The 22286-nt window shown below is 36.9% G+C and overlaps 1 protein-coding gene across 2 annotated transcripts in view; it reads left to right on the forward strand.

Annotated features, from left to right (window-relative positions):
- The window catches only part of ZNF277 (zinc finger protein 277), a 127205-nt gene that overhangs the window by 89951 nt on the left and 14968 nt on the right, over positions 1-22286 (forward strand). For both annotated transcript variants that reach the window (XM_036897353.2, XM_057504675.1), the window contains exons 5-6: positions 13760-13851; positions 20617-20727. In XM_036897353.2, coding sequence (XP_036753248.1) covers positions 13760-13851; positions 20617-20727 — 203 coding nt within the window. The remainder of the gene's footprint in view (positions 1-13759; positions 13852-20616; positions 20728-22286) is intronic.

The following is a 22286-nucleotide window of genomic DNA, read 5'->3' on the forward strand; positions in this document are numbered from 1 at the left end:
CTATTGTAAATAGTGCTGCAATAAACATAGGGGTGCATCTGTCTTTCTCAAACTTGATTGCTGCGTTCTTAGGGTAAATTCCTAGGAGTGGAATTCCTGGGTCAAATGGTAAGTCTGTTTTGAGCATTTTGATGTACCTCCATACTGCTTTCCACAATGGTTGAACTAACTTACATTCCCACCAGCAGTGTAGGAGGGTTCCCCTTTCTCCACAGCCTCGCCAACATTTGTTGTTGTTTGTCTTTTGGATGGCAGCCATCCTTACTGGTGTGAGGTGATACCTCATTGTAGTTTTAATTTGCATTTCTCTGATAATTAGCGATGTGGAGCATCTTTTCATGTGTCTGTTGGCCATCTGTATTTCTTCTTTGGAGAACTGTCTGTTCAGTTCCTCTGCCCATTTTTTAATTGGGTTATTTGTTTTTTATTTGTTGAGGTGTGAGAGCTCCTTATATATTCTGGACGTCAAGCCTTTATTGGATGTGTCATTTTCAAATATATTCTCCCATACTGTAGGGATCCTTCTTGTTCTATTGATGGTGTCTTTTGCTGTACAGAAGCTTTTCAGCTTAATATAGTCCCACTTACTCATTTTTGCTGTTGTTTTCCTTGCCCGGGGAGATATGTTCAAGAAGAGGTCACTCATGTTTATGTCTAAGAGGTTTGTGCCTATGTTTTCTTCCAAGAGTTTAATGGTTTCATGGCTTACATTCAGGTCTTTGATCCATTTTGAGTTTACTTTTGTACATGGGGTTAGACAATGGTCCAGTTTCATTCTCCTACATGTAGCTGTCCAGTTTTGCCAGCACCACCTGTTGAAGAGACTGTCATTTCGCCATTGTATGTCCATGGCTCCTTTATCAAATATTAATTGACCATATATGTCTGGGTTAATGTCTGGATTCTCTAGTCTGTTCCATTGGTCTGTGGCTCTGCTCTTGTGCCAGTACCAAATTGTCTTGATTACTATGGCTTTATAGTAGAGCTTGAAGTTGGGGAGTGAGATCCCCCCTACTTTATTCTTCTTTCTCAGGATTGCTTTGGCTATTCGGGGTCTTTGGTGTTTCCATATGAATTTTTGAATTATTTGTTCCAGTTCATTGAAGAATGTTGCTGGTAGTTTCATAGGGATTGCATCAAATCTGTATATTGCTTTGGGCAGGATGGCCATTTTGACGATATTAATTCTTCCTAGCCACGAGCATGGGATGAGTTTCCATCTGTTAGTGTCCCCTTTAATTTCTCTTAAGAGTGACTTGTAGTTTTCAGAGTATAAGTCTTTCACTTCTTTGGTTAGGTTTATTCCTAGGTATTTTATTTTTTTTGATGCAATTGTGAATGGAGTTGTTTTCCTGATTTCTCTTTCTGTTGGTTCATTGTTAGTATATAGGAAAGCCACAGATTTCTGTGTGTTGATTTTGTATCCTGCAACTTTGCTGTATTCCGATATCAGTTCTAGTAGTTTTGGGGTGGAGTCTTTAGGGTTTTTTATGTACAGTATCATGTCATCTGCAAATAGTGACAGTTTAACTTCTTCTTTACCAATCTGGATTCCTTGTATTTCTTTATTTTGTCTGATTGCCGTGGCTAGGACCTCCAGTACTATGTTAAATAACAGTGGAGAGAGTGGGCATCCCTGTCTAGTTCCCGATCTCAGAGGAAATGCTTTCAGCTTCTCGCTGTTCAATATAATGTTGGCTGTGGGTTTATCATAGATGGCCTTTATTATGTTGAGGTACTTGCCCTCTATTCCCATTTTGCTGAGAGTTTTTAACATGAATGGATGTTGAACTTTGTCAAATGCTTTTTCAGCATCTATGGAGATGATCATGTGGTTTTTGTCTTTCTTTTTGTTGATGTGGTGGATGATGTTGATGGACTTTCGAATGTTGTACCATCCTTGCATCCCTGGAATGAATCCCACTTGGTCATAGTGTATGATCCTTTTGATGTATTTTTGAATTCGGTTTGCTAATATTTTGTTGAGTATTTTTGCATCTACGTTCATCAGGGATATTGGTCTGTAGTTTTCTTTTTTGGTGGGGTCTTTGCCTGGTTTTGGTATTAGGGTGATGTTAGCTTCATAGAATGAGTTTGGGAGTATCCCCTCCTCCTCTATTTTTTGGAAAACTTTAAAGAGAATGGGTATTATGTGTTCCCTGTATGTCTGATAAAATTCCGAGGTAAATCCATCTGGCCCGGGGGTTTTGTTCTTTGGTAGTTTTTTGATTACTGCTTCAATTTCGTTGCTGGTAATTGGTCTGTTTAGATTTTCTGTTTCTTCCTGGGTCAGTCTTGGAAGGTTATATTTTTCTAGGAAGTTGTCCATTTCTCCTAGGTTTCCCAGCTTGTTAGCATATAGGTTTTCATAGTATTCTCCAATAATTCTTTGCATTTCCGTGGGGTCCGTCGTGATTTTTCCTTTCTCGTTTCTGATACTGTTGATTTGTGTTGACTCTCTTTTCTTCTTAATAAGTCTGGCTAGAGGCTTATCTATTTTGTTTATTTTCTCGAAGAACCAGCTCTTGGTTTCATTGATTTTTGCTATTGTTTTATTCTTCTCAATTTTATTTATTTCTTCTCTGATCTTTATTATGTCCCTCCTTCTGCTGACCTTAGGCCTCATCTGTTCTTCTTTTTCCAATTTCGATAATTGTGACATTAGACCATTCATTTGGGATTGCTCTTCCTTTTTTAAATATGCTTGGATTGCTATATACTTTCCTCTTAAGACTGCTTTTGCTGTGTCCCACAGAAGTTGGGGCTTAGTGTTGTTGTTGTCATTTGTTTCCATATATTGCTGGATCTCCATTTTGATTTGGTCATTGATCCATTGATTATTTAGGAGCGTGTTGTTAAGCCTCCATGTGTTCGTGAGCCTCTTTGCTTTCTTTGTACAGTTTATTTCTAGTTTTATGCCTTTGTGGTCTGAAAAGTTGGTTGGTAGGATTTCAATCTTTTGGAATTTTCTGAGGCTCTTTTTGTGGCCTAGTATGTGGTCTATTCTGGAGAATGTTCCATGTGCACTTGAGAAGAATGTATATCCCGCTGCTTTTGGATGTAGAGTTCTATAGATGTCTATTAGGTCCATCTGCTCTACTGTGTTGTTCAGTGCTTCCGTGTCCTTACTTATTTTCTGCCCAGTGGATCTATCCTTTGGGGTGAGTGGTGTGTTGAAGTCTCCTAGAATGAATGCATTGCAGTCTATATCCCCCTTTAGTTCTGTTAGTATTTGTTTCACATATGCTGGTGCTCCTGTGTTGGGTGCATATATATTTAGAATGGTTATATCCTCTTGTTTGACTGAGCCCTTTATCATTATGTAGTGTCCTTCTTTATCTCTTGTTACTTTCTTTGTTTTGAAGTCTATTTTGTCTGATATTAGTACTGCAACCCCTGCTTTCTTCTCACTGTTGTTTGCTTGAAATATGTTTTTCCATCCCTTGACTTTTAGTCTGTACATGTCTTTGGGTTTGAGGTGAGTTTCTTGTAAGCAGCATATAGATGGGTCTTGCTTTTTTATCCATTCTGTTACTCTGTGTCTTTTGATTGGTGCATTCAACCCATTAACATTTAGGGTGACTATTGAAAGATATGTACTTATTGCCATTGCAGGCTTTAAATTCGTGGTTACCAAAGGTTCAAGGTTAGCCTCTTTAGTATCTTACTGCCTAACTTAGCTCGCTTATTGAGCTGTTATATACACTATCTGGAGATTCTTTTCTTCTCTCCCTTCTTGTTCCTCCTCCTCGATTCTTCATATGTTGGGTGTATTGTGCTGTGCTCTTTCTAGGAGTGCTCCCATCTAGAGCAGTCCCTGTAAGATGTTCTGTAGAGGTGGTTTGTGGAAAGCAAATTCCCTCAGCTTTTGTTTGTCTGGGAATTGTTTAATCCCACCGTCATATTTGAATGATAGTCGTGCTGGATACAGTATCCTTGGTTTAAGGCCCTTCTGTTTCATTGTATTAAATATATCATGCCATTCTCTTCTGGCCTGTAGGGTTTCTGTTGAAAAATCTGACGTTAGCCTGATGGGTTTCCCTTTATAGGTGACCTTTTTCTCTCTAGCTGCCTTTAACACTCTTTCCTTGTCCTTGATCTTTGCCATTTTAATTATTATGTGTCTTGGTGTTGCCCTTCTTGGATCCTTTCTGTTGGGGGTTCTGTGTATTTCCGTTGTCTGTTCGATTACTTCCTCCCCCAGTGTGGGGAAGTTTTCAGCAATTATTTCTTCTAAGATACTTTCCATCTCTTTTCCTCTCTCTTCTTCTTCTGGGACCCCTATAATACGGATATTTTGGATTGGTCACACAGTTCTCTTAATATTGTTTCATTCCTGGAGATCCTTTTGTCTGTCTCTATGTCAGCTTCTATGCGTTCCTGTTCTCTGATTTCAATTCCATCAATGGCCTCTTGCATTCTATCCATTCTGCTTATAAACCCTTCCAGAGTTTGTTTCATTTCTGCGATCTCCTTTCTGGCATCTGTGATGTCTTTCCGGACTTCATCCCATTTTTCTTGCGTATTTCTCTGCATCTCTGTCAGCATGTTTATGATTCTTATTTTGAATTCTTTGTCAGGAAGACTGGTTAGGTCTGTCTCCTTCTCTGGTGTTGTCTCTGTGATCTTTGTCTGCCTGTAGCTTTGCCTTTTCATGGTGATAGGAATAGTCTGCAGAACTGGGACGAGTGACGGCTGGAAGGACTTCCTTTCTTGTTGGTTTGTGGCCCTCCTCTCCTGGGAGAACAGCGGCCTCTAGTGGCTTGTGCTGGGCAGCTGCGCGCAGACAGGGTTTCTGCTTCCTGCCCGGCTGCTATGGAGTTAATCTCCGCTGTTGCTGTGGGCGTGGCCTGGCTCGGGCAGCTACTCCAAAATGGTGGAGTCGCGTTGGAGCAGGAGCGGCTGGGAGGCTATTTATCTCCGTAAGGGCCTCCCTGCTCCCTGCAGCCCAGGGGTTAGGGTGCCCAGAGATCCCGGATTCCCTACCTCTGGATTAAGTGACCCGCCCTGCCCCTTTAAGACTTCCAAAAAGCACCCGCCAAAACAAAACAACGACCACAAAAAAAAAACAAGAAAAAAAATTTTTTTAATTAAAAAAAAAAAAAATTTTTTTTAATTAAAAAAAAAAGGTGGTCGTTCGTTTTTCTTTATTCTCCGGTGCTAGCCTCAGGCCTCTGCTCACCGGTCTTTCTGCCCTGTTTCCCTAGTATTGGGGTCCCTGTCCCTTTAAGACTTCCAAAAAGCGCTCGCCAAAACAAAGCAGCAAAAAAGCAAAAAAAAAAAAAAAAAAATGTTCGCGCGCTTTTCTTATGTCCTCTGTCGCCCAGCCTCCAGTGCCTGCTCACTGTTCTTGCTGCCCTGTTTTCCCAGTATCGAGGGCCCTGCACTCTGGCCCGGATGGCTGGGGCTGGGTGTTCGGCAGCCCTGGGCTCCGTCTCCCTCCCGCTCTGCCTGCTCTTCTCCCGCCGGGAGCTGGGGGGAGGGGCGCTCGGCTCCCGCGGGGCCGGGGCTTGTATCTTACCCCCTTCGCGAGGCGCTGGTTTCTCTCAGGTGCGGATGTGGTCTGGATATTGTCCTGTGTCCTCTGGTCTTTATTCTAGGAAGGGTTGTCTTTGTTATATTTTCATAGATATATGTTGTTTTGGGAGGAGATTTCCGCTGCTCTACTCACGCCGCCATCTTCCGCCCCTCTCTATATTTTTATTTTTTATCTTTCAGTTTTTGTTTCTATTTTTCCTTTCCTTTTCCTTTTCTTTTCTTCCTTCACTCTCATTTTTATGATATGTTGTTTTCTACCAGCCTGTTAGAAGTAGAGGCAAAATGAAATAGTCCCAAATATCTCAAAGATAAGCTGCGGTTCTGTAAATACCAGGAGGAATAGGAGATTCTGCTGCCTTCCTGTGGAGCCTTTGGACCACTGCTTTAACTTTGCTGGGGACATGGTTGTGTTATCTGTTGGAGGAGTTCCCCTGGGCTTCAAAACTGAGAATTCCTCACAGGTAGGCCACACTGCCTTTGGGGAGTTTGGCAAGGAACCTTAGGAGTGTGCCATTTTCTGTCATAGCCACCTATATAGCCATGCATCCAGGAAACTCTATTGTGAATCTGACATGTCAATATCTATAAAATGTTTTTGATATCTATAATTACTAACACCAGCCTTAGTTTTACTTGCTTGTGTTGATGCAAACTATTTCCATTGTTGTCATTCTAAAGCATCAGTTCTTGCTTTCCTGTGCACAGATACCTAAATTGACATTTTCTAAATCGCTTTTTCCTAAATAGGCTGGTTTTTATAACTTTCAGCCTCTCATTTTCATTTCCTACCTATATGTCAATCCCCTATGACTATGTTGAGTGCCATCTGCTACATCCGCTGTTTCATTAATGTTTCCTTTGCTCTCAGCTTATGAATAAAGATGAAAGACTGTACACTGACCCCTTTACTACCACACTTGACCTTTTAAACCAATTAGAGAAACATACAGCTCGTTATAATGATTCTTTGCCTAATATATAAGCTGATCTTACATTCTTAAAACTCTGGTTTTTATCCAAGCCTATTTTGTAATGAAAATTGTATCTGATTTTATAAGCTGCTTTGAGAAGTTCAAACATATAACATCTGTGGCATTCTCTTCATCCCTCTATTGTATAAATCTGTGAATAAAATCTAGTATATCTACCCAGCATGAGATTTTGAAAAAAATAAAATAAAACTACAAAGCTGGTGGGTTTCGATTGCACATCTTTGTGATGCTTTTTGTGGATCGTCTCCTAATATTATTTTTTTGTTCATAAGTAACTTCAAACATATGCTAAGCTAATCCTATCAGATACCAACCTTCACAAACTAAGAAAGGAAAGAAGGAAGAAGGGAGAGAGGGAAGAAAGAAGAAAGAGGAGAAAAAGGGAAATATATTTTTTTCTTGATTGCCCGAGTGACTTCCATTTAGTTTTTTTCCTCACTAAACCTGATCAGCAGCTGTCAACATGTGTGCCAGCCGAAGGAAGCACAAAATCACTAAAGCTCAGTTTTGTTTTCTCACATCATAGCAAGTTAACAGCAGTGGGAATAAGGGTATTGGGGCATAGTGGCGATGTAGGTCTCTTCTAGTCATCATAATCATTCAAGAGGTTTGAGAAAGTACAAACCACACAAAACAGAACACCCCCATTCTACAGTTACTGTGTACCCCTGTCTGTGAGGCACAGTAAGGGCTACAGAAGTGAAACAGTTCTGCCCTCAGCTAGCTTCAATACCTGGTGGGGTACATTTTTTGTTGATTATATTAAAATGTAACATTAACAAGGTTTTCCTAGTAGTCATCCATATACTTCAGAAGGCTGTTATTGAGTATGGAAAAATTTCCCTTTTTCATACATCAGAGCCTAAGTCGCAGGGTGTGGAGTTCTTTTGTGGCTTAAGATTTAGAGGCAGGGCATCTAACAACCAAATGAAATTGGTGAACCTAGGATGGTCTTGGTGGGAGTTGAGGAGGAGAAGAACATTAAAAGATATTCTTAGGACAATCAAATTTAAATATTGTCCAGATGCTACATGCAATTTGGAATTACTATTGATTTTCCAAGGTGTGATCATAATGGTATTGTGATTCTATGTAGGTGAATGTCCTTATTCTTAGGAAAGACATGCTAAAATATTTAGGAATAGTGTCATAATGTCTAAAATTTGTTTTCAAATGATTTAATAACAAGAAAAGCTGTGTAGAGCATAAATATGCTTGTGTATACTGTGTGTGTGTGTATGTGTGTGTGTGTGTGTGTGTTTGAAGAGAGAGAAAAAGGCCCAGGTACTTATAAAAATAATAAGTAGTGGGCTTTTATTAAAAATGATGCAAAGTAGATTTTACTAGAGTGAATAGGGGAAAACCATCTTGCCATTATTTCATTTCTTAATTTTTTTAAAGAAGAGAACTTAATATAGTTTCCTTAGTTGTTGGATTCAGTAATTATCACATAGTTAATTTCCTTATCTTGATTTGCATCTGTTTTTCTAAAAAATTCATCTTACTCACAAATATGTAGTTATGCTTTTAAGATAAATGCTTATCAAAAGTATATATACAATATTAAAAGTAAAAATGATTGAGAAAGAATGAAAATACATTTCCCAAATCCCTACCCCATAGCAATAAAATTCTTTATGTATCTGTATATTTATAAAAATTATCAGTTTGTTTTTTTAATTCAGAATATTTTAAATGGTAAGCAGTTATAAATTCCTTTTGTTAGGATAGTTTATGTATACAGTAGGCTATTTTTTTAAGTAGTAACATTGCTATGGAAGGCCCTCTGTTTTGTATTGCATATAAAATATAAGTCATATAATTAAGTGCATACAATCCTGTGTCAGTGAGGGATAATCACATTGTTTTACAAACTCCTCTCTTGAGAAGTCTATTTTAATTTTCAGGAGAACATTCAGATCTGTAATGTGTATGTTGTTGCACCTGAGGTATAAATTTAGTTGTCATGTATTTATTGAGAATGTACTCTAAGAAATATATGGCATAAAGGAGCTTATGTTTTATTAGTAGAAATGGTTAGGAAACCATTTTCTTGTAGACCAAGCAATATAGATGCCAAAGGAATGCTACAACCTGACAAAAGAAGATACCACTTCTAGCACAAAAGTGGTCAGGATAGTCACCTGTATGATTTGTAGGTGTTTCAGAAGCAGTTTAGAGATCATCAGAAACTAAGTCCTAAAGAAGTATCATGCCCAAACCCACATTTAGAGCTAGTTAGACACAAAAACAGGATGAGAATACAGACCTCCTGAGTCCCAGTCAGTTATTCTTTCCACTCTTCACTGACATGTATTGTTTGAACTGAACTCTGAAGGATTAAGGGAGAGAATTCCAATGAACAAGGATGGGTGGAAAAGGGGAACAGTTACTCCACACCATTGAGTGGCTTGAGAAATCATAATAGGTAATTGAGAACTGCTATTGAGAGTAATAATAAAACAAATAAATTATAGTAGGTGTTCTTTGTTTTTCCCTGTAACAGATTATATGGGGAAGCAATGTGAAAGACGGCTTTTAAAAGCTTAGGTTATAATCAGATATGAAGCATTGGGAATGCCATTCTAAAGATTGCAGATTTTATTCAGTAGAAAACAGGGAGCTATTTAGTGTTACGTAAGGCTTTGTCAAGTTCTAGTTCTAGTTGTTTCACTTCCAGATGTAGCCATCACTTTCTTAAAAAATAATTCTTTAAGGTCCATTTACAATCAAATTTTGACTTCTCTCCCACTGATAAACAGATTTTTCAACTGTATATACGGGGAAAATATTGCCTATAAATCTTTCCATCTGGTATCTGGTAGACTTAGTAGATCCAAATAGCATAGAACACAGAAATAACGGACAGAGCATCCCTATCAGATGAAAATAAGTGCCACAGAGCCAGAGCCCATCCAAAGAAGATAAAAGGGGAGTTACTTGTTCTCAAGTAAAAAACATATATGACTTAATGTTACCCATAAAATTTGATTATCTGTTTTTCTTTACCTGAACTTTGGGAATTCCTATAGTTTTTTTCTAGGTTAAGGAGAAGAACAGAGGGTCTAAACAGGAGAGCAAATAGCAAAAGAAAAGGAGATATGGATGGGGGAGCCAGTTGGTGGGGACAGAAGTAGTCTCACTAACAGAAATGAAAAGTTTCAGTGACTGAAAGGAAATAAATGCAGATGGCCATAAAAGAGAGGTGAAAATCAAACCAGAGAACACAGCAGTTTAGAGTCATTTGTAGGGGCAAAGAGATCCTGAAAGTAAAATGTAAGACACATGTTATTACAGTATAATAAAGTAGTAATTGTTCATACAGAACAGGTTAGATTATATCTTGAGTTTGAAGAGTAGAGAATACAGGTATCTTGGAAACCATCTTGTGTAAAACTATTAACCCTTTTAATACCAAAATAAAATTTCTGCAATCTATAAAGTCTACTTATCCAAAATACCTCTTTTTCTAATTAACTCAGGAATAAGGTATAATTGTATTTGTACCTATTATCTGTCCTATGATTTTTGTGTGGATATTTTATAAGAAAGGTTTTTATATCATCCTGCCTTTCCAGATCTCTACCCCGTAGATTCTGAACTTGTTTGTTCACTAAAGAGAAAAGTCATTGTTCAGTGTAGCACAGAGAAGGCAAATAGTGAATCTGTGACATCTTACTACAGCGATGGACAGTAACTGTAATGGGGTATGGGTGGGGACTTGATAATATGGGTAAATGTAGTAACCACATTGTTTTTTCATGTGAAACCTTCGTAAGAGTGTATCAATAATACCTTAATAAAAAAAAAAAAAAGAAATGTCATTGTTACTTGCTGTGTGTCTACATATGTTACACTCTGTACCTTCTGAGAAAAAAAAACAAATGTGGTATCCTTAAAATAGCACCATTTTGGCACCAAGCAGCTGTGTAGCTTTAAACAAATCCTAACATCTCTTTGTAGGGAGTCAGTAAATAGTTTCTCAAATACTGAAAAGCTAGTACTGAACAGCATTGGTCAGAAAGGAAATCTTCCTAGAGAGGTTAGATGTAATTAGTAGAAACTGAATATTTTAATGGGGAAACATTAGTAAAATAGCCAAGGAATAGCAGGCTGAGTATTTACTTTATTGCAACCACAGGAGTCAGGTATGGAAGAATACAAGTTGGAGCTCAACAGTTGGAGCAGAGAACCAACTAAAGCTGAACTACCTAGTCCTCCTGTACATTTTTCCCAGCTATAGAGCTCGTCCTGGCCTTGATTATAGTAAAATGAGAAATGTCTTAGGCAAATAAAATGAACAGCAGAGGTGGAGTAACAAATGGTTTCAGTAAACTGCCCTTGAAGGAAGGTCTGGGAAAGAATTTAAAAAGACTTTGTGTAATGGACAAAAGGCTGATCTTGAAGGAATGAACTTAGCTAAACATTGAAGAAGTTGTATAGAACCTACCAGATCAGGCACTGTGTGAGTACTCAAGGAACTTCGTCTCTCCTATTGTACTTGTAGGTAGTACAGTCACCTAGCTGAGAATCCACAGCACTGCCATCACATATGGGAGGAGCTCCAGAACCAAAGAACAGCAGAACAGCATGCATGGCTTTAGTTCCTTGCCAAGAAACTTGTAGTTTCTTGCTTTATTGCTTTGTCTATTCCATGCTGTCTCTACTTAAGTACAAATTAGGCTCTCCTAAGAAGAACCATTTTATATACAACTTCAAGTATTTATACTAAAGTTGTACAGTTCAGAGTCATTTGGTAAATTTGACCAAAGAAAATCTTAGATGAGTTAATATCACTTGGTGTGGACTTACAAATCTTTTATGTTTATGCTGAGTCAAAGCCAAGAAAATACAAAGTTGAGTAAGATTTTTCTGTAGCCAAATGTGGGTTACATCATCACGAGCTTGAGAAATATGAGCCAGAATGATGATTTTTAATGGACACTAACAGTGGGCTGAAAACAGGATCAGGCAGAGGAAGTACATACTCAGCCTTATTGCAGAGTAGTGATAGTGATCTTTTCAAGAGCTTTATCCACTGGTTTTTGTTCTTGCTGCTAACAGAGTTGTCAATAACAAGGTTCTCTTTTTTTGTTCAAACCAGTCATGTTTGTAAAAGTTTTCCTTTTCCAAAACCTCTTTCATTTGACTTTTACTGTCAATTTCAGTTTTTATGTAAGGTTCACTTAAACTTTAAAAGCAATAATTAAAATTGTCTGATACATTAACCTTCCCCTTTTTATTTCTCTTGCTTTTATCTATCCACTTGATACCAACATGAAGCTATATAACCTTTTGAACTAAAAGATTTCTTTTCTGTTTGTTGTATGCCTGAAGTGTTGAACAAGGTCTTTCCATTCTGCATGTCAGAACTCCAACATACACCAAAGCTGTAGCTTCTGGAGTCTCCAGTAAGCTTCACGGCCTCTGAGAGCTCCTCTGTCAGGCCTCAGACTCCTGCTCTGGATGTATTTGAACCCTGCAACTCAGTATTTGAACAAAGATTAGAAGAATCCCAGTACAGGTTTCTTGAGTTCCTCAGCAGCTCTCTTTTCTCTAGTACCTTGTTCCACAAATTAAACTCAATTTAGTACCCTGAATGCTAGTCGTCTTTTTTAAATCCATCCAGTGAGGTAACTATACCTTGTTTGGGTTTAATTTACCCATGTTGCAATTTGGAAAATCCCACCCAGCAGAAAACTGACAGTGTATTACCTTTTTCTCTCAAAGATCACAGCCTTGTTTGTGCTATTATCCAGTGTCTGAAAACACATAAAATAAATGAAGCAGTTTGTTTTATAGTAGTTTACAGAAAAAGAGTCAGCAAGATAATATGTTATTCCATCATGGCTGAAGCCAGAAGTTCATTGAACTGATTTTTATCATGGTGGCTTCTTAGTATCTTTTTTCTTCACTGGATTAATATTTCTAGATATCTGGTGATACACTTCCAGAAATACCACATGAACTTTATTAAACTTTTAAGTACTAGCTCATTTTTATGCTGTTATGTAAATATTCAGAGAATTAGCAATAGGTTTCCTATTTTGAGCTGCATGTTGTAGGAGAAGCTGGAAAATAGTGTGCCAGTAGAAGAACAGCATGAAGACTTTCTTTTAACTTCAAAGAGTTTTCACCTGCCTTCAGAAAACAAAGCAGGCAACAGTTACCAAAGAGAAAATTGGTAATAAGTAGTGGAAATTGATGTTGGCTGGATAATAGTAATATCCAACATTTAATGACCTAGGCACAATTTGAATTCATAAGTTCTCTGATTTAATCCTATAAACAATGCCATAGGATAATGTTTTCATTCTCATCTTAAAAATGAGAAAACTGAGTATTAAAGAAGTTAAATAAAATGTAGAGTACAGGTGAGAGCCGGATTTTAAACCCAAGTCTGCTCATTATTTCAGAGCCTGAGCTCTTAACTTCTGTAATATAGTCCAGAAATGCTTGCATTACAGAAATGGTAATCAAGTTGGATCTTAACAGGTATGATTTGTAAGTGTGAAAAAGCATAAGAAATAAAATGACTTCAAGGAAAGATAATGTGTAGAACCACCTTGTTTGGAACAGGTTGTTGCTAAAGCATATTTAAAATTATTTGAGATGGAGAGTAGTAAGATAATTGTGCATGAAAGCAATGTTTAAAAAAAGTTTTCCTAGCAGCAAAGAGAGGATGCATCTGATGGAAAAAGGATGGAAGTCAGGGAGACCCTCTAGAAACTTACTTACAGCAATTCCATAATGACTGATTAAAATTCTCAAATGACTCAGGGTGAGGACATGGGAATGGTGGAGAGTAGTAATATGAAAGACAGTTCAAGTGAAAAATTGATCAGAACATTATTACAAAGAAAACTGATAATTATGGAAAGTAGCAAGTCAGATACAACCACATATTTTTGTTTTAGGAAGAGAGTGAGGATGGGAGACAACTAATAAAAATTACTAAACAGGAGGAAAGACAGGGCAGGGAAGGTTAGTGAGACCCTGTTGTCAAATTTCCTATGTTGCTATTCAGATGGAGTGTTCTGTAGGCATTTAACAGTAAAGACTTGGAGTTTTGATACAAGGGCAAGATAGAGAAATTTGAAATACTGTCACTGATCATATACTCCCTATGTGTTTCCAACCAATCACTTCCCATCCAGATCATGACATTTATCATTAGCTAACTATATATTTTTTAAAGGTAGTATCATGTATCTATTTCTGCCTTACAGAAAGAAATTCTGGAACAACAGCAGCAAGAAAGAAATGATAACAGTTTTCGTGGCACTTGTATGTTTTGCAATGAGGAGTTCCTTGGAAACAGGTTTGCCATTATGCATATCTTTAAATGTTAGTTTTTCATCTGAAAATTCACTGAAACATCCATAACAGTTATACAAATAAAGTTGAATGGGTTGGCTCAGGACCCTTTTCATATACCTGCAGAGATTTTTTTAATATGCTTAACATCAAAAATGGACTGTAGTTGCTCAAAACAGATTAGAGGAATAAATTTACTAAATGCCAAAAATAGATTTGTGTTTAATGTTAAAAACCTTTTTTAATTGCCTGACCAGCAAGACCATGTGCAACAAACTATTACAGATATACCTTCTGTATTGTTAACTAAACCATTAGCGGTTTTTGGTGTTTCACTATTATTAAAAATGATAAAGAACCTAAAAAACAAAAATCTGGGGGATTGTTAGTTCTCTTACCAACCCCAGCTGGTGTACTGTAATTTAATTCCAACACTAACCACCCAGAGTTGGCATGAGACTCTGCAGGTTTAAGGGCATTGTCCCCATCAACATTGCCCCAGCTTTAGACACCAGCCACAAGTTCAGGGGATTCCCCAGGACACCTGCACTTTTGACCAACTGGCTACAGATTCACTGATTCCCACCAATCATTTGCATGAGGTCAATAATTCACTAGCATAACTCACAAAACTCAGGAAAGTGCTGTTCCTACAATTACAGTTTTATTTTAAAGGATACACATCAGGAACAGCCAAATGAGGAGATGGAGAGGGCAAGATCTAGGAGGGGCCTGAACTCAGGGTTTCTATGTCTTCTCCCCAAGAAATCAGGATACCTCACCCTCTCAGCACATTGGTATATTCCCCAACCAGTATCTTCACTGAGCTTTGGTGTCCAGAATTTTTAATGGGACTTCATTATATGAGCATGATTGATTAAATCATTGAACTTAATCTCCGGCTGCCTTCCTTCACTGAAGGTCAGGCTGGTCAAAGTCCTAACCCTCCAATCACATGATTAGTCATTCTGGTGACCACCCCCATCTGAAAGCTATCTAGGGGCCCACCAGGAATCACCTTATTAGCACAACAGATATTTCTATCATAGAGAAATTCTAAGGGTTTTAGAAGCTGTGTGCCAAGAACCAGGGACAAAAATCAGACAAATTTCTTATTATGCAAAGTAATATTTACAAACATACATTTGTTAGGAAAGACTTTGGTTCAGTGTCATAGGGAAGTCAGAGTGAGACATGAAACCAAAGTCAAGAAAGCAAAGCAAGTTTTATTATGCTCTGTAATAGAGTAGGCCCAAACCTAGTGTCTGACAGGCCCCAAATTTGGGGGGAGAGTTCCTTTTTATGAGCTTTGCAAGGGTTTTTTAGGAGGGTTAGTATTATACAAACAAGAGTTAATTGATAGGCTGGCAATGATGTAAGCTAATTTTTACTGTGCATGCTCTGCCCCAGCATTCTCTCGGATTGCCCACAAAGAGGGTATCGGTAGAAGTGTAATATTTCCAGAATCTCTTGCCTGGCCTTATTGCATCTCCATATCAGTAGGTGTTTCCAAGGGGAGGAGAGTACTCCATCTCCATATCAACAGGTGATTACACAGGTGCAGGGAGCAAGGGTATATCTGGATCATAGAGGTTTGGTGGGATCCCTTTTTGCAACCAGGTCACAAGAGACAACGGCAAGCAGAAGTGGATGACTGCTGGTAAGCAATAAACGGGTTTCTCCCATTTCATTTCTCCCTTTAACTGATTTTGGCTTCAAAGGAAATTTGCCCAGGCTGGGAACATATTTTGCACCAGAGTTACAGGGGACTAAGCCACAATGCTGATGAATTTTAATCACTTTATAATCAGGATAGGTCACTTCAGTACACCCCAGGAGCATGCCTAGTTAGGCTGTAGCTTGTGGAATGTCTCTTGTGATTTTACTGGTCCTGCTAAGGATTTTCTCATTGGTGGAAACTATCTGTAGTCCTGATCTCTCTGTGGTCAACCCTACCTCTCCTCTTGCTTATCTCTGGCTTCCTGACTAACACATTCACTCAGATACACGTCATGAAGTTGTAACCTCTAGGAACAGGGAACAGTTTCTGACAACATAGAATTGGACAATCAGAAAAGTATTTCCTGCCTACTTGGAAGAAAGCAGTCTTTAGTGTGAAAACAAAACAAACCTACCACAGTAGCTGACATTATTGTTTAGAAAGCAAAGTTTCAGTAACAACATAAAATAGACAATCACAAAAGTATCATTTTATGCCTACTTGAAAGAAAGCAATCTTTAGTGTAAAAACAAAACAAACTTCACACAGTAGCTGACATTATTGTTTAGAAAATGTTGAAGAGGAGAGGGTAGCTACATATTTGAATTGAGAAATGGGTTTTGTTAAAGCATTAGTAAAAATATCATTAATAAAAATTTGATTCTCATATATAGATCAGTTAGAGAAAAATCTATGCCAAGATCACTGATTATGCTTCTACCTGTCTTTCCATTTCAATGGGCTTTTGGAGGATGGCAGTGAGGACCAGGCTTGAGAGTTATTATGATCAGTAAAAATACACCTTACTATCAAAAAATTTACCAAACATTGCTACTGAAAATTTTAACCATTTTTAGGGTAGGATTATTGTTAACCTGGTGAGGAGGTATGTAATTATTGTTAGGGTTCTCAAGTATTCACATATGAGAAGCTACAAATGATATTTTTGTTTTCTATAGCTTAAATTCTCATGGTAAATGTGGATATCAATATAACTTGAAATACATGCCCATATGATAATAAATTCTGATAATATTGATACTTCAACTTACTGAATATTGGTGTTCTTCTAGTTCTTAATGTAATCTTGTTCTTTTCTACCTCTCTGTTGAGTAGGGTCACATGGGAATTAAGTGAGCTCCTCATCAGTCTTCACTGACTATGTCATTTTTCTGTAGTAATGAAATTTTTAAGAAATCAACCAGTGACAAAGATAAGCAGCATCTAGTCTTTAGAAAATATCTCCTTTCCTTCAGCAATTCTTAAGAAAAGGTCAGTTTATAATAGAAGATTAAAGATAACCATCTGATTCCTGCTGTGTACTGTATTATCAGTGTTTGAGACTACATTTGTGTCCTCCCAGCCTAGGAACATAAAAAGAATAGACAGGTGAGTGATGGACAAGTATAGAACAATAAGTACCTTTCCTTATCCTACATATACTGTTTCCCATCTCCTAGTAATTCTTGACTCTGGAATGTATAAAGATATTTCTTTCAACCAATATGTGTCTCTTGTAGAGAGCACATAGTTGAATCATGTTTTTTTAATCCATTCTGCTAATGTTTGCCTTTTAATTGGATTGTTTAATCCATTTATGTTTGATGTAATTATTGATAAAGATGGGATTTACTTATGTCATTTTGCTATTTGTTTTCTCTATGTTTTATGTCTTTAAAATTCTCTCCTCCATTATTACCTTCTTTGTATAAAATAAATCTAGTGAACCATCTTAATTTTCTTCTTTCTTTTACTGTATTTTTAAAATTATTTTCTTAGTGGCCCACTCACTATTCATTACAACTCACTGGGGATTACAATTAATATTTTATTTAAAGCAGTTGATTCAGATTATTACCAGTGTAATTTCAATAATACATATAAGCTTTGCTCCAATGTAACATGTTTTTTCTGACTCTTGTGCTGTTGTGACATATAAATCACAACTTTATACATTATATATAATAAGCTTATACATTATAAGCTTATTAACATGTTTTATAATCTTGGTTTAAAGAATTGTCTTTTAAATCAGTTATGAGAAAAAAAGAGTTATAAACAAAAATTCATTTATATTGTCTTTTAAATTTTACTGTATAATTACCTTTACTGGTGCTTTTTATATCTTCATGTAAATTTGAGTTATTCTGTTACTGTCTAGCATCCTTTCATCCTTAACCCAAAGGACTGTTTTTAGTTTCTTCATGGACAAGTCTCCTAGAAATGAATTTTCCCAGTTTTTGTCTATCTGAGAATGTCAATTTCACCTTCATTTTCACCCTTTATCTTTTGAGTGATAGGTTTTGTTGGATATAGAATTCTTGGTTGACAGTTTTCTTTAAGTACTTTGAATATGTCATCCTACTATCTTCTAGTTGAAGATGATGATTTTTGATGAAATGTCAGCTGTTAATATTAGTAACAATCCTTTGTGTGTGATGAATTGCTTTTCTCCTGCTACTTTCAAGATTCTGTCTCTGTCTTTGGATTTCAACAGTTTATGTCTTGATATGGAGCTCTCTGATCTATTCTACTTGAAGTTTGTTCAGCTTAGATGTTTGGGTTAATTTTTTACCAAATTTGGGAAGTTTTCAGCCATTATTTCTTCAAATGTTCTTTCTACTCCTTTCTCTCTTTTCTGGCCTTTGGGGAATCCTATTATACTTATGTTCGTAGACATTATAGCTCTATTTATCTTTCCTCATTCTTTTTCTTCTGTTTCTCAGACTAGAAGAAAATCTCAATTGACCAGTCTTCAGGTTCACTGATTCTCTCTTCTGCCAGCTCATATTTTCTTTTGAGCCCTTGTAGTGAATTTTTCATTTCAGTTTTGTATTTTTCAACTCCAGAATTTATATTTGTTTCTTTGTGTATGTGTTTTTCTTAATTCCTACTTTTTTAATTAGTATTCCCTTTTTGGTGATATCATTCTCATAATTTCCTTTGATTCTTTAGGTATGGTTTTTCCTTCAGTTTTGAACTTACTCATATTAATTGATTCAAAGTCTTGGATAAGTTCAACATTTGGGCATCCTCAGAGGCAATTTCTGTTGACTACTTTCTTTTCATGTGAATGGGCCGTAGTTTCTTGTTTCTTTGCATGTCTTACCATTTTTTCCTGAAAATTCAACATTTTAAATAGTGCGGTGTAGTAACTCTAGAAGCCCGATTACTCCCCCTCCCAACCAAGATTTTTGTTGTTGCTGTTTGTGTATTTAGTGACTCTCCTGGACTAATTGGTCATGTATGGCCACTGAACTATCTACTCAGTTAAGCTTAGTGTTCAGCTAATAAGATAGATTTCCTTAAATGATCTGAACCAAAATATCTCTTCCCTTTGCCAAGGGGCTCTATAAGTGGGTTAGAGCATACTTTCTACAGTCCATCACTTTGTCTTGGCCTCCACTTCCTGCTTGTGCAGAGTCTCAGAGTCAGCAAGAGGTAAGAGATTAGGGTCTTCTCAGAGATGTCCTGGTCATGCACATAGCCCTGCACATGTGTGTAAATCTTCTAGATACCCAGGAGTATGTCATAACATTTCAGTGTTCCCTATGGACATCTTTTTCCCCAGATTTTCCTTTTAAGATTTTGGCCAACCTGTTGTTTACCCCAACTGATATTGCCTCAGGTAACTACAGTGTTAACTATATAGGAAATCTTTATTCTTCCACTACAAAGAGGGAAAAATATTTGAGAAGGAAAAATACACTGACTTAGCTCCCATTTCCTAGCTTAAGGACACTAAGATGCCAGGCCTTCAGGCCCCAGAGAGGTTGAGAGCAGAACTTGTCTCCAGTGAGTACATTCAGTGTGACTCTTAAAGGCAAGAGGTCCTGATGGCATATAGACTAGGGGTGATGGAAACCTCCCAATTCACCCATATCCCTTAGCCATCTATATTTATGACCCCATCCAAGCATAATCTAGGGTCTGAAGTCCTGGGCAGATGTAACTACGGCTTGGCTACTCTAGGGAAAACCTCCCTGGATTCAGAGGTACTCCCCAACATAGCCTTTTGGGTAGGACAAGCTTTCCAACCTCTGTCTCACACCCTCTGCTACCCATCACCCTGCCTCCTATGGGAGACTCCCAGGTATGCCTCTGCCTGGGCCCTTCCACATCCTGGGCCTCAGGCCTAGAACCCCTGGGAAAGTCCAATTCTGTCTGTGGGCCCAAAAGACACTTAAGTACTACACCAAGTATTAGTTTTATTCAAAGTTATGTAAGTAGACAAATGGGCATATTACTATGAGATTAACAAATATATTTCCTAGTTTAAAAAAGAAAAACATTTTCATAGGAGTGGTTGCTTCATTTCACTTTCTAAAGGAAAAAAAACAACACTGGAAACAATTGTTTTGGGGCCAAGTTAATGTCTAAATAAGCTAGACAAAACAAACTGTGTGGTGTATCATTTTATATAGTCTGTCAATGGTATGTGTACTAATGATATGAGTTCCCCAAAACTGTAACCTTTATTTTATGAACTAAAGTTGTAATGAAGTCCCAATAGAATATATTTGACAGATAAGCTTTTTTGCTATGTCAAAGTTGCATAAATTAAAATTTTCCTTTTTAGCATAAATTAATTACCAGGCTGGTCACTGTGTGACCAGATAAGACATATATAACCCTTACATGTAATTAGTTGTGTTAACTGTGGGTACCAGGTTTCAGTCTGATGACAATCTGACTAAATGTCTATGATCACAGGTCGTATTTCTCTTGGGTAGTTGTCTCTTCCTCTTCTCCATAATGACTTGGAAAAGTAAGCAAACAACAGCTTATTAAATAGTTTAAAGGACAGGAACCCACTTTCACCTGTAGAGTATAATGCTGTCCAATGGCAGATAGTAGGACAAACTTGGACTCCCTTTGAAGCATAATTTATAACATATCACTCTTTAATAACCCAAATGTGAATTTGAGCATTTAACACTTGCTTATACTTCTAATTAGTGGTTTTGTCATTATACAAATGCTATCCCTGACCTAATTTGTTCCTACATGATTTATAAATTTTTTTTAATTGCTCATATTTCTTCATAGATCCGTTCTTTTGAACCACATGGCCAGAGAACATGCTTTCAATATTGGATTGCCAGACAACATTGTAAATTGCAATGAATTTCTATGTGTATTACAGAAAAAGCTTGACAAGTGAGTACTTTATTATGAAACCCACCTGGAGCTATTTTAATCGTGGACTCATGAATTTTTAAAAATTAATGTAATAGAAATAATCAAAGAAATGGACTTTTTGCTTTTCTTATGTTGGATTTTATATGATAATCCTCATCTTGTCTAGATCATAGTACCTAGATTATGTTCCATAATTTAAAATACCTTAAATACCGAACAATGCACATACCATATAAGGTATGTTGTATAGGATATGAAGAATATACAGACATACCTCATTTTATTGTGCCTTGCAGATATTGCGTCTTTTACAAATTGAAGGTTTGTGACAACCCTGTGTCAAGAAAGTCTATTGGTACCATTTTTCCAATAGTATTTGCTCACTTTGTATGTCTTTGTCACATTTTGATACTAATCTCAACATCTCAAACTTTTTCATTATTATTATATTTGTAATAGTGATCTGTGACTGGTGCTTACTACTTCCTACAAGCCCAGATATTTTTTAGCACTTTTTAGCAGTGAAGTTTTTTTCACTTAATGTGTGTACATTGATTTTTACACATAATGCTATATTGCCCACTAATGGACTATAGTATAGTGTTAACATAACATTTATATGTACTGGGAGAACAAAAACTTAATTTGACTCACTTTATTGCAGTCTTTGCTTTGCTGCAGTAGCCTGGACCTAAACCTGCAGTATCTGTAATATGCATCTGTACTCACCATCCAGCCTAAGATACAGAACAGTAGTAATTTTTCTGAATCTCCCTGTATGCCCTTCCACATTAATATCTCCTCAGAAACCACTATTCTTAATTTTGGATTTGTAATGCCCTTACTTTTCACTGTAATTTTTCTTCATATTTAGTAAAGTAAATATATTTTTTAATTGTATGTTATTCAACTTTATGTGAGATAGACTATCTGCATTCTTACATCTCTTAATATTTATGCACATTTATATATCATAAGACTCCAGTTTTGCATTGATCACATTTTGGCAACCATGGATATTTGGAGTTTAGCTTATAGAAATAAGAAAGGAAATTCTCTAGGTCACCAAAATGGCTTTCAAAAATCCATTCACTTTTCTTGGAAAAGGGGCCAAGATTTTTTTCTCTTAAAAGATTTTTTTTTTTGTCCATTTATATACAGTACTAAAGAGTGTGGTATTTCAACTGACAACATTTGAAGGAATTAAATTAAAAAAGAAGTATCAAATGATACAGATCAATTATAAAAAGTTCTAAATTAAAATTCTAATATCAACCCTACACTAACAAGTCCCTTCCCTCTTTTTTAAAATGACCCTTGGTTTATAAAATATTGCCTGGTGTTCTTTCTAGCAGGATTAGCGGTAATGAATATCGCTCATCAGTTTTTTGCCTATAAATTGTTTTTTATAAAAGAATACAGTTATTTAGCATAAGAAATAGCTAAGTTGGCCAATTTAGCCAACTACCAAATAAACCACAGCATGATCCTACAAAGCCAAATGAATAAAGTGTGAGAGATCCTGACAGGGATGTCACATCCCATGTAAAGGCTCTATGTGTGTGACCTAAAATGAA

This window comes from Manis pentadactyla, chromosome 7 (genome assembly GCF_030020395.1).
Source record: "Manis pentadactyla isolate mManPen7 chromosome 7, mManPen7.hap1, whole genome shotgun sequence".
Taxonomy (NCBI): domain Eukaryota; kingdom Metazoa; phylum Chordata; class Mammalia; order Pholidota; family Manidae; genus Manis; species Manis pentadactyla.